General features: G+C 59.8%; 1 protein-coding gene across 5 annotated transcripts; it reads left to right on the top strand.

Annotated features, from left to right (window-relative positions):
* The first annotated feature begins 1,665 nt into the window (after positions 1-1,665).
* Positions 1,666-13,115, top strand: EPS8L1 (EPS8 like 1). Of its 5 annotated transcripts, none has more exons than XM_046683970.1 (20): positions 1,666-1,970; positions 2,713-2,771; positions 4,014-4,054; positions 4,350-4,408; positions 5,032-5,193; positions 5,488-5,637; positions 6,230-6,312; positions 6,732-6,993; positions 7,238-7,364; positions 7,561-7,649; positions 7,743-7,817; positions 7,924-8,072; positions 8,864-9,005; positions 9,099-9,127; positions 11,063-11,195; positions 11,284-11,415; positions 11,622-11,727; positions 11,910-12,084; positions 12,494-12,626; positions 12,714-13,115. In XM_046683970.1, the coding sequence occupies exons 2-20, from the start codon at positions 2,752-2,754 to the stop codon at positions 12,798-12,800; spliced, it is 2,154 nt and encodes a 717-aa protein (XP_046539926.1). In that variant the 5' UTR covers positions 1,666-1,970; positions 2,713-2,751; the 3' UTR covers positions 12,801-13,115. The 5 variants fall into 5 exon arrangements, with proteins under 5 accessions (XP_046539926.1, XP_046539925.1, XP_046539922.1 ...); XM_046683969.1 differs by having other exon boundaries at positions 1,961-1,982; XM_046683966.1 differs by lacking the exon at positions 1,666-1,970 and adding an exon at positions 2,020-2,102.
* The last annotated feature ends 980 nt before the right edge of the window (positions 13,116-14,095 follow it).

Genomic DNA, 14,095 nt, shown 5'->3' with positions numbered 1-14,095 from the left:
ACACAGCTGGAAAGGGGTGGGGTTACAAGGTTTGCACCATAGGGTAGCACCGAAGGATGCAGAGTGTAAATCGTGCAGGCTGGGTTCAACCATCTCCACCACATATTAGCCGTGGGATTGTAGACAAATTACTTAACTTGTATGTGCCTCAGTTTCCTCCTGTGTAAAAAGGATAGCTGAACCCGTTCCCATTTCACAGGATGTTGTGAGGGTTGTAGACACAGACATTCATACACACACATACAATGTACTCAGAGGAGGACATGGGCACACAGTAAGTGTTACCAAAATTACGAAGTGACAAAGCCAGGACTGGGACCCACACCCACGGTGCTCTTTGCCGTCACGGCACACCTCATGACTGCCCTCTTCCTGTCTGCTCTTCCATCCCCATCGATCCAGGACAAGGACTTCTCTGGTTTCCAGCCACACAGACCGTGGGGTCAGCATGTGCTGAGAGAAGCAATGAAGCGACAATGCACATGAGTGCACCAAATTCAAAAGACTCATTAATTCAACAAATGCTGCTCCAGCACTCACGGTGTGCTAGACGCTCCGCGCTGTGCAGCAGATAGAGGAGGCAACTGAACACACAAAAGTCTTTGCCCACATGAAGCATACTTTCTAATGGGGGAGACACAAAATAATCAAAACGAACAGGTAAGGTAGTGTGTTAGGAGGTGATAAATGCTTTGGAGAAAAATTAAGTGTGGCAAGGGAAGAGAATAGGAAAGAAAGGCGGGTAAGAGGTGCTGCCATTTTAAACAGGGTGGTCAGCCAGGCTCCTCTGAGGTGGTGTCATCAAGCAAAGACCTGAAGGAGGTGAGGGAGCAAGCCATGAGGATATCTGCAGGGACAGCATTCCAGGCAGACAGAATGGCAAGTGCAAAGGCCCTGAGGCAGGATGGGGAATGGGTGCTCAAGGAGCAGCAAGAAGGCCAGTGTGCTGGAACACTGTGATGAAAGGGGAGAGGAGGATGAGATGAGGTTAGAGTAATGTCCCTTATGGCTTTGTAGACTTCAGCTTTTACCCAGAGAAATGGGGAGCCACTGAAGGATTTTGAGCACAGGAGTGACGTGAGCTGACTTAGGTTTCTGTGGGGTCCCTGCATTGAGACTAGACTGAGGGGAGGAAGGGAGCAGGAAGACCAGTTAGAGGGTACTGTGGTGGTCCAGGTGAGAGATGATGGTGGCAGGAACCAGGTGGGGATCACTGACAACCAAAAAGGCTAAGAGTGGGCGCGACCATCCATCCCCTGCTCTGCTCTCTGAGGTCTGAGCCTTGGAGTCTGACACTGCCACTACCCACTGCCTGGGGAACCCGGAGCAAGCTGCGTAACCCTTATGGGCCTCAGTCTCCTCATGTGTGAAATGGAGACCCCAACAATCACCTCACTGGGTTTTGGGAAGAAACGACGTGTATAATTTGGTTCAGAAGGACCGTAAAGGAGATTTCATGCCTGAGGAACCTGTCAGTTGCTGGAGCTCTGCCGGGCACTGGGTTAAATCTTAGCTACCGTCATAATAGGGGAGTGTGGAGGGAACTTTCCAAAGGAAGAGGGAAGGGGAGGGGAGGGGGTGAGGGCACAGTGGAGACGGGAACCGAGAGCAGAAGGTGTGCACACAGCAGGGACACTCGCCGGCCCTGGAGACAGAGAGACAGCCCCCAGCTTCAAAGCCCACCCTTCCACATCGACCACCCCACTCTTGGACTGTGAACCAGTGGAAATCAAACCCCCGACTTCCAGACGTGCTAAGAGAACTGGAAGGGCGTACCTAACACCGAGCTTTCGATTCTGGATTCTGATGTGTGAACAAGGGTGACATCAAATTACTGTTGCTGTTATGGTTCAAGCGTTGTCATGAGGGAGACGATCGTGGCCCCTGAGGTCGTCCCCAGCTGTCCCCAACCCCACTTGGGCCTTCCTGCCAGCCCCACCCAGGGGCCACCCCGGAGGTGACGGTGCCAGGTGAGCGCTCAGGTATGCAGAGGCGGCGGCCCAAGGAGGGAGCAGGAGGTGGGGCCCGCGGCCTGGGAGGGAGAGGAGAGGAGAGCTGAGGAGAGGGAGCGAGCCTCCTGTCTGACGGAGCCTGCGGGGCAGGTGAGGAGGGGCCAAGCGAGGAGGGGACTCCCAGGGGTGAGGAGGAGCAGGGGGCCGGGACTCCTGGGGGCAGACCCGGGAAAGGCTGCGGCCCTAAACTCTTGAGTCCTGAAAGGTAAGAGCTGGGAGCCTGGACCTCAGAGCAAAAGGAAGAGTATAGGGCCGCAGTGGCTGAGGAACGGGACAAGTAGCTCTCCGAGGAGACTTGGGGTCAAAGCTTTTGGTTCTTAGGGAAGAGGAGCTCTCAGCCTGTACTTCTGGGCCACTGAGAAGGTGCAGGCTGGGGGCCTGGATCCCTGGTAGAGGAAGGAAGGTGGGGTACACACAGCTTAGGGGACTGAATGCATGGATCCCTGAGGGCTTTGGGGGCCAACGTACAGGTGTGAAGGAGAAGGGGGCTGGGGACCCGGACTCCCAAGTCTAAGGGAGGAGGGGCTGGGGGCCTGGAGTCCTGGGTCTGAGGGAGGAGGGGCTGGGGGCCTGGAGTCCTGGGTCTGAGGGAGGAGGGGCTGGGGGCCTGGAGTCCTGGGTCTGAGGGAGGAGGGGCTGGGGTCTGGAATTATAGGCCCCACAGGCCAGGTCAGGCCCTCACCCTTTTGCTGGCTCCCAGGGCACCTCCAGGTGGCAGAGCTCCCCCATTCTCGGCACCATGAGCACCACCACCACTGGGTAAGTGCCCCCCGCCCACCAGCCACCCCCAGCCCCACCACACCTCCCACCTCTGCCCTCTCCCCAACACCGGCAGGCGGCCTTTACGGCAGGCCAGGCCTGGACACTCAGTAGGATGCCTGAGCTGCTTGCCTTCCTGCCCAGCCTGTAGTTGGGGCTCCCACTGCCGCGCGGACAGACCTGGGTTTAAATTCAGACACTAACACTCAGCAGTGGCGTGACCCTTTGAGCCCCAGGCCTTCCCATGAGAAACAGGAACAATTCTGAAAGTTTGATAGGATAATGCACGTTTAGCAGGGAATCTGACCAACAGCAAGTGCTCCACTCGTGGGAACTGCGATTACAATTGTTATAGTTATCTTATTATTAAATATTGACCCTCTGCTAAAAAATCAGAGCTGTTTATAACAAAGGTTCAAGTTTCCTGGAGTGAGCAGGGAGAGGAAAAAAGAGACGCCTGGGAATAGCTGCATGGAAAACGGGAGGTAGTGAGTTCCCCAGACCAGAGGTAATCAAATTGCGGGGAGATCTGACTGGCAGGAGCAGGATGAGGAGCAAGAAGTTTGACTGAAAGGGTTTCTCATCCCTCATCCCTGACCCCACCCGAGCTCTGAGCTTCTGTTATTTCTGTGGAAATGGGGACTCAAGAACTCTTCTTGGAGATGACCTTGAAGGGGAGGTCGAGGGCAGGAGGAGACAGACAAGGATTTAGCTGGGAAGAGCCTGGCCCATGGGGGCAGGAGGAGAACAAGAGAACTCTCCGTCCACTCCAAATATGAATGCTATTGTAAAAATGCCCATTTATTGAGCAACTGCAGTGTGCTAAGCCCTTTGCATCATCATAATAAGGTAACAGTCATAGGGGCTGTGAAGGACTTCAACTGCGTCATCTCAGGGAAGTCGCCCAGCAGCCCTACCAGATGGAGGCTCTAGGGTAACTAATCCCTATCTTACAGAAAGGGAAACTGAGGCAGGAGAGACTAAGTCTCCTACCCAGGGTCTATAGCAAGGCAGCAGCTGACAGGGGATTCAAACCCAGCTCTGTGTGACCGTAGAGACCACACTCCCCACCACTACCCAGTACCACTGCCCTACTTGTCTTGTCAAAGCCCAGTTCTGGCCCTGCCCTCCCCTGCTCAAAACCCTCCATGGCAAGTCATTGCTGGTCTGCTTGGCATCTGAAACCCCCAAGATCTGCCCCCAGTTCCCATGGCCCCTCTCACCCCTCTCTTCCTCTACCAGCCCAGAAGCTGCCCCCAAACCGAGTGCCAAGTCTATCTATGGTGAGTCTAGTGGCAAGGAAACCCCAGGATGAAAGTGGGTCTGAGGGAGGAGGTGCTGGGGGCCTGGACTCCTGGGTCTGAGGGAGGAGGGGCTGGGGGCCTGGACCCCCGGGTCTGAGGGAGGAGGGGCTGGGGGCCTGGACCCCCGGGTCTGAGGGAGGAGGGCCTGGGGGCCTGGACCCCCGGGTCTGAGGGAGGAGGGGCTGGGGGCCTGGACCCCTGGGTCCGAGGGAGGAGGGGCTGGGGCCAGGACTCCCAGGTCCATTCTTCTCCCCACCCCACCCACCCCCCGCAGAGCAGAGGAAGCGTTACTCCACTGTGGTTATGGCTGACGTTTCCCAGTATCCCGTCAACGTGAGTTTGGGGTCCGCGTTGCCAAGGGGAGTTTTATGGAAGGAACCTGGGCCTCAAGAGGGTGGACTGGGGTGGATTGAAAGCAGCTGGGCCTCCAAGCAGAAAGAACCTGGGAAACGCAGTTTGGTCATCTGCAAAATGGACTTCCTGTGCCTCGCCTCAGACGTGAATATTGAGTAGAGGAACTCTGTTCCTCTCGAATCTGCTAACTTTTCCTCCTGACCAGCTCTTGTGCTGGACAGTCGGGCCACAGGGATAAATCAGATGTTCTCAGATGAGCAGGGGTTAGACTCGTCCGGAGGTACCAGCAAAGGCTGCCAGGAGCTCTAATGACGGCAGAGGAGTTTAGAAGATATAGGTATAGGTTTACTAGAGGTAATCCAGACCATTCCCTGCCTTCAAGGAGCCTCCAGTCTCGGTGGGAAGACAGACCCAGGTGCTAGTTACTCTGATGAAAGAAATAAAGGGCATTAGGAGGAGGCGCCAATGGGTGGAGCAGGTAATCAGGGAAGGCTTCCCGGAGGAGGTGTGGTTAGTTGCAGGCTGGAAGGCTGATTCCAAGGGATTCTGAGCCCACCTGGCTTCATCCTGGGACTCACTGCTTTCTCTGCGGTGCATGCCAGCACCTGGTGACGTTCTGCCTGGGTGAGGAGGATGGCGTGCACACAGTGGAGGACGCCTCGCGGAAGCTGGCCGTCATGGACAGCCAGGGCCGCGTCTGGGCCCAGGAGATGATGCTGCGCGTGTCTCCGGACCACGTCACGCTGCTCGACCCCCTCTCCAAGGTGCCAGGGGGCACGTGGGGGGTGGGGGGCAGGAGCAGCCGGACCGAGTTGGCGAGGCATGGAGAGCTTGGCCTTAGGGACGTCGGGGGTCAGAGTGTGAATCTCGGCCCCCGCACGTCCATCCTCTGGGAACTTTGGCAAGGGACCCCCTTTTTGAGCCTTATGAGTGTCATCTATTAAACAGGGGTGTTATCCCTAACCCCTAACCTCGTGGGATTGCCCTGGGCAGGGCCTGTCTGTCGCCATTTAGTAGTACGGCTCCGGGCCTCAGTTTACCCGCCGTCTCACCCCCAGGAGGAGCTGGAGTCGTACCCGCTGGGCGCCATCGTGCGCTGCGACGCGGTGCTGCCGCCCGGCCGGAGCCGCTCGCTGCTGCTGCTCGTGTGCCAGGAGCCCGAGCGCGCGCAGCCCGACGTGCACTTCTTCCAGGGCCTGCGTCTCGGGGTGAGCGGACCGCGGGGGGCGGAGGGCCGCCGCCCAGGACAAGGCTGGGACCCCGCGGATTCCGGGGCGAGGTGGGTGGGGAGAGAGGGAGGAGCTGGAATTGGGCAGAGTCCCCAGCTGACGGCGAAACGGTGCGGGGCCTCTAAGGAGGGACCCGGCGGTGGGGCAAAGGCAGGGTCTGGCCCAGCGGAGGGGGCGTGACCTGGAAAGTTCTGGAAGGGAGGGGGTTCGAGGACAGGTTGGACACAGGGCCGAGATAGAGTGGGAGGGCGGTGTGCAGACGGAGGTCAAGGACTCGCACTGAGCGTAGGACAGAGGGGCTGGGGGGCCGCCAGCACTAGGATGGGGGGCGAGCGTGCTCTACGGGGGAGGAGCCACCTGGCCGGGCCTCGGTGGCCGGGGGTGTGGCCTAGGGCAGGGGCTGACGTAGGGCGAGGGTGTGAAGCTGGGGCGTGGCCGTGCGGGGGCGCCGTGCGTGAGCGATGACTGGGCGTGGTGGGGGGAGGGGCCCTGCCAAGGAATCGATCCGGAGCGTGGCTGGGGGCGGCCAGTGGGTGGGGCGTGGGGCGTGGCCTGACGGCGTGATTGGCAGGCGGAGCTGATCCGGGAGGACATCCAGGGAGCCCTGCACAACTATCGCTCCGGCCGCGGGGAGCGCCGGGCGGCGGCGCTCAGGTGAGGGCCTGGGCTGGAAACGGTGGAGAAGTGAGGAAGGGTAGGGTCCCTGGGAGGCCCTCTCTCGGCCTCAGTCTCCTCATCCGAGAAATGGGCTGAACCACTAGCCTAGAGCAGAATGAGTTTTGAAGGGAGTCAAACAAAGCCGGGTTCAAGTCTCCCGTGTACCTCCCAGACGAGTGCACCCGCTCTCCAAGACTCTACTTATCCTGGTTCTGGTCCTTGGTTTCTCCTCTTTCTGGCCTCAGTTTCCCTCTAAAGAAGTGCTCCCTCTCCCCATATCTCGGATTTCTCCCTACCGCTCTGAGCCTGGGTTTGACTCCTTTGGGCCACAGTGTCTCCGTTTTATGCCCCGAATTTCTCCCCTCACTGGACAGCCCCGGTGGACCCAGCCTCAGTTTCCCCTTCTGCCACCACAGGGCCACGCAAGAGGAGCTGCAGCGCCGCCCCTCGCCGGCCGCCGAGACCCCGCCCCTGCAGCGCCGCCCGTCGGTCCGCGCGATGATCAGCACGGCGGAGTCGGGCGCGGGCCGCGGGCCACCCCAGGTGGAGCCCATCCCTGAGGCGGAGGAGGCGCGGAGACCCGGCGGGGCGGCGACCTCTAGTGGCGCTGACCCAGCCTCCCCGGACCTGGGCCCCCGCGGCCCGGACCTGGCCAGTCTGCAGGCGGAGCGGGATGTGGTGAGCGGGGTGGGGCTAGGGTGGAGGCGGGACCGGCTCCGGGGTGTGTCTTACATCGGGGGATGGGGCTTGGCTCTGGGGGCGTGGTCAGACTTCTCGAGGGGGTAGCCGGCCGTAGGTAGCTGGAATATGGGGACAGGCACAGTTATCACAGGGTGTGGCCTGACCTGGGAGCGTGTCTATGCGCTCTCGGCTTGACGGTCGGGGTCCGGGACTCAGGCGTCCCCCCTGCTCTGTCCCCTAGGACATCCTGAACCACGTGTTCGACGACGTGGAGAGCTTCGTCTCGAAGCTGCAGAAGTCTGCAGAAGCTGCCCGAGTTCTGGAGCACCGCGAGCGCGGCCGCAGGACCCGGCGCCGGGAGGCCGGGGGTGAGGGGTGCCTGGAGTGGGATCCTGCACGTCCACGGTCACTCCCCAATGTCCTCCCAATCCCTAGGTTCTCCCCCAGCCCCCCTGCCAGTTTTGACTCCCCATCGCGGTCTCACCGAGTCTCTGCCTCTCCCTCTGACCCTGTCTGACACTGCCCCCGTGCCCCCACCCCCACGCCTGCCTCGGCCACCCATAGAGGGCCTCCTGACGCTGCGGGCCAAGCCGCCCTCGGAGGCTGAGTACACCGACGTGCTTCAGAAAATCAAGTACGCCTTCAGCCTGCTGGTGAGGACGCGTCCAGACCCGGGCGTCGGGGGGCAGGCGGGGCACAAATGTGGCCCGTCCGCGCGCTGATACCAGCACCTCCCCGCTCCGCAGGCCCGGCTGCGCGGCAACATCGCCAACCCCTCCTCCCCGGAGCTGCTGCACTTCCTATTCGGACCTCTGCAAATGGTCAGACTCCCTGCTCCCCTGCCCTCAGGTCCCCCTTGCAGCGGGAGGAATCGGGGTTTGACTTCCAGAGGGTCTGATGGCGTGCCCACTCCTACTCCCCTGGCAGATTGTGGACACGACAGGAGGCCCCCAGTTCGCGAGCGGCGTGCGGCGGCCGCACCTGACGTCTGAGGCCGTGGCGCTGCTGCACGACAATGTCACCCCACGAGAAAATGCGCTCTGGACCTCGCTGGGGGACTCCTGGACCAGCCCGGGGTGAGGGGCGGGGCTTGAGGCAGGGGCGTGGTGATTGAGGGGCGGGGCTTGAGACAGACGCATGGTGACTGGAGGGGTGGGGCTGGGAGGCAGGGGCGTGGTGATTGATGGGGCGGGACTTGAGACAGGGGCCTGCTGATTGGAGGGGCGGGGCTGGGAGGCAGGGGGCGTGGTAACTGGGGCGGGGCTGGGAGGCAGGGGCGTGGTGACTGGAAAGAAGGTATGACTGGGAGGGACTAGTCAGAGGCGGGGCTTAGCTGGGAGGGTGTGGCCAATGAGGAGCAGGTGGGACCTAGAACAAATACCAGCGTACGATTGGAGAAAAGGTGGGAAGGTATCGTAAGAAGTTTAAGACTGAACCAGACAATCCAACTGGAACAAAGGCGGGGCTTAGAGGAATAGAGCGGGGGAGGGGGGGAGCTTATGAAAGATTTGTCCTGTGCGTTTGGAAAGGGAATGAAGTCTGTGCGCTTAGAGACCGAGAGCATCAAGGGGGAAGGGGCAGAACCAGGGAGGGGATGTGTGTAGCTAGAAACCCAGTTTGGAATCACAGGTGAGATTTAGAGGCTGGGGCGGAGCATTAGCGTGGAATCATTGTATTTAGAAATATAATTAATGTCGTGGGTGGAGCTTGGAGGCAGGGGCAGAGCTTGGCAGAAAGGGGCGAGGTTAGAATAGCTGGGATAGAGCGAGACTTAGGGGAAAGGGGAGAACATAGTGAAGCTAATGGCAGGGCTAAGTCTGGGACCGGACCAGGATCCCTGAGCCCTCGGCCCGGTCCTTGGTCGCAGGCTGGAGCTGCCCCCGGAGGAGGGACCCCCATACAGCCCCAACTTCTACAGCGGCTGGGAACCCCCAGCTACTGACCCACAGGGCCGCGCCTGGGAGGACCCAGTAGAGAAACAGCTACAGCATGAGCGGCGGCGCCGGCAGGTAAGGCAAAGGCTTCAAGGGGAGCAGCAGGCTCCGCCTGGCGACACAGCGGGGCTGGCCCCACCTGACCTGCTGCCCTCTTATCTCCTGCAGCAAAGCGCCCCCCAGGTCGCTGTCAATGGGTGAGTGTCAGCCCCAGGGCAGGGAAGGTGGGGTCCAGGAGGGGTGCGTCCTTGGGGCTCCCAGCGCTGACTCTGCCCCTCTTTTTCCTGTCTTTTTTTCTTCTATCTTCCCGGCTCTTCGCAGGTGGGTGAGGTGGTGAGGAGGCGGGGCCGGGGCTGGGAAAGGGGGGAGGAGCAGGGAGGGAGTGGGCGGGGCCAAGACTTCTGGGTCCAGGGGAGGAGGGAGCTGGAGGCTTAGATTGCAGGGTCTAAGGGAGGAGGGGGCTGGGAGTGGGTAAAGTTGAGAGGTTGGAGGCCTGGGTCCCCAAAGGGCTGGAAGAAGGCGGTTTGGTTTCCCAGCGCCTGGGAAGCTCCCTGCCTGGGTCCCTTAGAGGACAGAGCCCTGGGTGTTGGAGGGAAGAGGCTGTGGAATTAGACATCTGGGCTTTGAAGAAGAGCTCAAGTCTGGTGCTGGGACTTTGGAGACCCAGAGAAGCAGGCTTGGGACTTCCAGGGCCCAGGGGCAGGTTTCTGGGAAAATTAGGGAGTGGTAGTATCTCTGGGCCCCCCAAGAGAGGTAAAGGCTGGGAGACTGGACCCTCACTTTCACAAGGCTCTAAAGCAATGGTCTCGGTCCCTGCCGAGTGTCAGCCTAGGAGCCTTTAAGGGTTAAAAGGAATAGGAAATTAAAGCTTGAGACCTGGGCTCCTGGGTCTCTGGGGGAGGAAAGAACTCGGGGTCAGAGTATGTGGTTCCACCAAGTAATGGGGGTGCAGACTCTTGGGTCCTGGGGGAGGAAGGGGCTAGGGTCCTTGGACCAGTCGGAGGTGGATGGGAGGCAAGCTGAGAGGGATGAGAAGAAAACAAGCAGCAAAGCTGGAAGAGCAGAAGGGGGGTCTGGGTGAGGGCCGGGGCAGAGGGTCTCAGCAGGCGCAGCGTGCTGGGAGCTGCCGGCCCCACACAGGGGGCGCCGCGGCCCTGAAGACCCCCCCTCTCCCTTGCACAGGTAGGCCTGATCCGTGCTGGGCTCCCTCTTACTGGGGGTCAGAGCCAAAATCTCACTCTCCCTCAGCCCTCAGCTGCCTGGTCTTGCAGAACTCCCTCCCCCTGCCACTGTGCTTCTGAATCTTGGGCTTGACACCCTCACCTTCTCTGCACCTCCACTACTTTGCAGGGAAGATGAGAATAATGATAATCCCCTCCTGGATGAGTGAGAAGTCTATGAGGTTGTGCGGGCTAGCAGTTGTGAGCTCATAGTGGTGGCAGAGCTCAGAGTCACACCCAGCAGCATGCACAATAGGGCAGAATTACTCAGGACGCGGACTCTGGGGCCAGCCTGCCTGGGTCCCAGGCCAGCTATGCCTTTCTTGTTCTGTGACCTTTACATCACCGTGTGACTTTGCACCACTGTTCCTCCACTTCATCACCTGTAAAAAAGAGACAATAATAGAGGGTCCGGGGGTAGGAAGAGAATGGGGGGTCCAAATTCTTGGTTCTACCAAGGGTTGTCTCAAGAATCAATCAGCTAATATATGTAACAGCTTTGAACAGTGTCCGGCACGTACGTAAGTGCTATATGTGTTAACTATAGCCTTTATAATGACTATGGGTTATCATTATGCATGAGCCCAGTGCATAGTAGATGCTCACTAAATAGCAGTTGCTTCTAGCTGTGTGATCTGGGGCAAGTGATTTTATCTGAGCCTGAATGTTCTCATCTATAAAATGAAAGTGATGCCAGTACCCATAGCATAAGCTTACCACACGGTGCCAGATACATAAGGAGCACAATATATTCGAGCTGTTATTCCAATTTCAAAACTCTGTTAACAGTATTAACCCAGCCCCCTGCCTTGAGCCCTGCTTGGCTCTAACCCCAGCTCACACCAAAACCCTACAGCCCAGAGCAGAGTGGCTGGCTGCCTCCTTATCCCCAAACCTCTCCCTTCTCCTCAGTCACCAAGAGCCGGAGCCAGAAGCTGAACCCCAGCCGGAGCCAGAGCCGGCAGGGAAGTGGGTCCTATGTAATTACGACTTCCAGGGCCGCAACAGCAGCGAGCTGTCTGTCAAGCAGCGGGACGTGCTGGAGGTTAGAGGAGTGGGGCCCTGGGAGCTGGAGCGGATCCAGCCCTAACTTCAGATACAGGCTCTGAACTCTCACCCTTTACCTCTCCCAGGTCCTGGATGACAGGCGCAAGTGGTGGAAGGTTCGGGACCCGCAGGGGCAGGAGGGATACGTACCGTATAATATTCTGACACCCCACCCCGGGCCCCCGGGGGTCTGCAGCCAAAGCCCAGCCCGCAGCCTGGTGAGCCAGGGCAGACTCCTGGGTCTTGGGGGAAGAGGGGCTGGGGGCCAGATTGGGGGTTCAGGGGCACGGGGATTAGGCGTCATGGTTAAGGGCACTGGCAGAGGAGGTGGCTGAAGGTTCAGAAATTTATCTCCAGAAGGAGGAGGGGCTCGGACTCTGAGTTCTCTCTCTGATCCAGATGACCCTCTCGTTCCTCTGTCTAGGAGAGTAGCACTCCCCCTCCACCAGCCCAGGCTCTGGCTCCTGCACCGGCTCGGCCCCGCTGGGACAGCTGCGATAGCCTCAACAACTTGGACCCCAGAGAGAAAGGTGAGTGGTGGGGGCACCCCCTCGAAGGAGCAGTCCTTGTCCTCGCTTTCCAGGCAGGGAAACCGAGGCTCAGAAAGAGTAAATGGACTCCCAACCCATCAGAGGACGCTGGAAGGCCCCGAACCTCTGGCCCCAGGACCCTTCACCCTGAGTCTGCCCTCCCCCCGGTTTCCCACCTGCAGAGAAATTCTCCCAGATGCTCAGTGTCAACGAGGAGCTGCAGGCGCGCCTGGCCCAGGGCCGCTCCAGCCCCAGTCGTGCAGCCTCGGGGCCCCGCGCCCCGGAGCCGCAGCTCAGCCCGCGCTCCGGAGCCTCGGAGGTCCGCGCCTGGTTACAAGCCAAGGGCTTTAGCTCCGGGTGAGTGGGGCGGGTGCTGACAGACGTGGGCGCTAGAGACGGAGCGTTCTGATTGGCCTGGGGGGGGGGCGTGGCAAACCATGGGGAACCAGGATTGGCCCAAAGCGAGGGTCTGTCTGGTTTGCAAAAATGAATGGCAGGTTTCATTTGTGTGATTGGCATGTTTTTCCAGGCTCCGATTGGAGTCTCCAGGGTAGTCCCGCCTCTCTTCGACAGTGCAGCACCGCCTGCGCAGGGCGCGCTCATGGGTGGGTGGGAATTCAGGATTCAGCAGCGCCCCGCCCTCACTTGAGCTAGCATGCCTCTGATTGGACAAAGCGCTAGGCGAGCGTGAAGTGATTGGTAGAGCTGGGGGAACCTGAGCCGTGATTGGCCGGCAGGCCTGACCGCCCCCGCTGCCCCTGCTTAGGACCGTGGACGCGCTGGGCGTGCTGACCGGCGCGCAGCTTTTCTCGCTGCAGAAGGAGGAGCTGCGGGCGGTGAGCCCCGAGGAAGGGGCGCGGGTGTACAGCCAGGTCACGGTGCAGCGCGCGCTGCTGGAGGTGAGCTGGATGCTTGACCCTGGTCCCGAGCCGGGAGGGCGCCAGGGGCTCGGAGACCGGGGTCCTTATTTCCACCCCTCCTTCCAGGACAAAGAGAAAGTGTCAGAACTGGAGGCGGCGATGGAGAAGCAAAAGAAGAAGGTGGAAGGCGAGATGGAAACGGAGGTTATTTGACCCTTCCCGGCTCTCGGCCAGCAGTTTCGAGGCAGCCCCGTGGAAGCACGGACTCTACAGACTGCCCCCACCAATGGAAGTAGACCCCTCGAAGGATCACTGACCCCTTCCGGCCCTGGTCTTCCCCGTCTAGGGGATAAATTGGCCCGTCCTTACTGGAGTCTCCTCAGCGAGCGCTCGTGGGCTGGAGCGGGGAGGGCGGCGGGGCGTAGAGACAATTTAGGGGAAGCGCTATAGGCGCGCCCCGGGAGAGGGCGCACCCGGGAACCCTGTGCATTCAGATATGCTGCCCAGTCTATAAACAGCCTCTTCTTAGCAGGTGGTGTCAACTGCTGTCCCTTCTCTACCCGGGTACCAGGGGGCCCAGGAATCTGCCCCTCGTTCCAACTACAGCCTCACAGGAGGAAAGGAATCTAGATGTCCCCACCTTCTTTGGTTTCTTTCTCTGAATCCTCCTCTCCCTTCCTGGGGCCCCAACCCAGGCTTCCTCCTGACCTCCCAACCTCCAGTCTGTCCTCCAGTTCGCTCTAGAGGGATCTTCTTAACACCCATGATCCCAGCCCGTCCCTTGCTCAAAATCCTTCCCTGGATCCCCAGGGCCCTCTTAGCCCTGTGACGTGGCATTCGAGGCCCTGAGTGGTTTGGTCTCTACCCACCTCTCCTCTTTCTTATGTCCTCATTCCACCAGGCATTCCAGTCCCGCCCTTCTCCAAACACTCCCAAACCCCTTCAACCACTGGGGTTTTGCATTTGCTGGTTTCTGCTGGCTGGAACACTGATTCTCTGCCTGGCAAACTTCTATTCAGCCTTCTTGGCCCAGCTCAAATACCCACTTCTGGGAAGCCTGCCCTCGTCTCAGGTTAGTGTCCCAGCCACGTCTCCAGTTTGTTCATCGTCTCCTGCTGGGAGGCCAGCCACAGAGAACTGGCTGCCCCCAGGACGTGCCAAAGGCTCCCTGGCCACTCTTCATCCTGTGAGATGCCTCCAGCCTAACTGGAGGCTTCCTACCCCCACGCCCCCGAGAACACCCAGCTCCTTTGCCCTCTGGCTACCCGGCAACTTTTTCCCGTTATCCAGCTGGTTCAGGACTGGCTTTCTCTGGGACCCAGCCTTGTTCAGACTGGACGTTCCTCCAGCTTTGGGAAGAAGGCCCTTTCCTTTTCCTCTGTAGCTCCTTCTCCTGCTTCCCCAGAACGCCCAGGGCCAAGCTCCCTCACCAGAATTCCTGCTGGCCTCTTCCCCTGGCGCTCAGCTTCTCCGAGCCACCCAGGACAGCCTCCCAGACCAGAGGGGAC

The sequence above is a fragment of the Equus quagga genome, chromosome 13 (genome assembly GCF_021613505.1).
Source record: "Equus quagga isolate Etosha38 chromosome 13, UCLA_HA_Equagga_1.0, whole genome shotgun sequence".
NCBI lineage: Eukaryota > Metazoa > Chordata > Mammalia > Perissodactyla > Equidae > Equus > Equus quagga.
This window is presented reverse-complemented; position numbering and strand designations above follow the sequence as displayed.

Bases quoted from the DNA above. Each gene is read 5' to 3' on its own strand.
- EPS8L1 (XM_046683970.1), top strand. From the start codon at position 2,752: ATGAGCACCACCACCACTGG. The intron at 2,772-4,013 runs GTAAGTGCCCCC...TTCCTCTACCAG, and splicing joins ATGAGCACCACCACCACTGG to CCCAGAAGCTGCCCCCAAAC. The intron at 5,194-5,487 runs GTGCCAGGGGGC...TCTCACCCCCAG, and splicing joins TGCTCGACCCCCTCTCCAAG to GAGGAGCTGGAGTCGTACCC.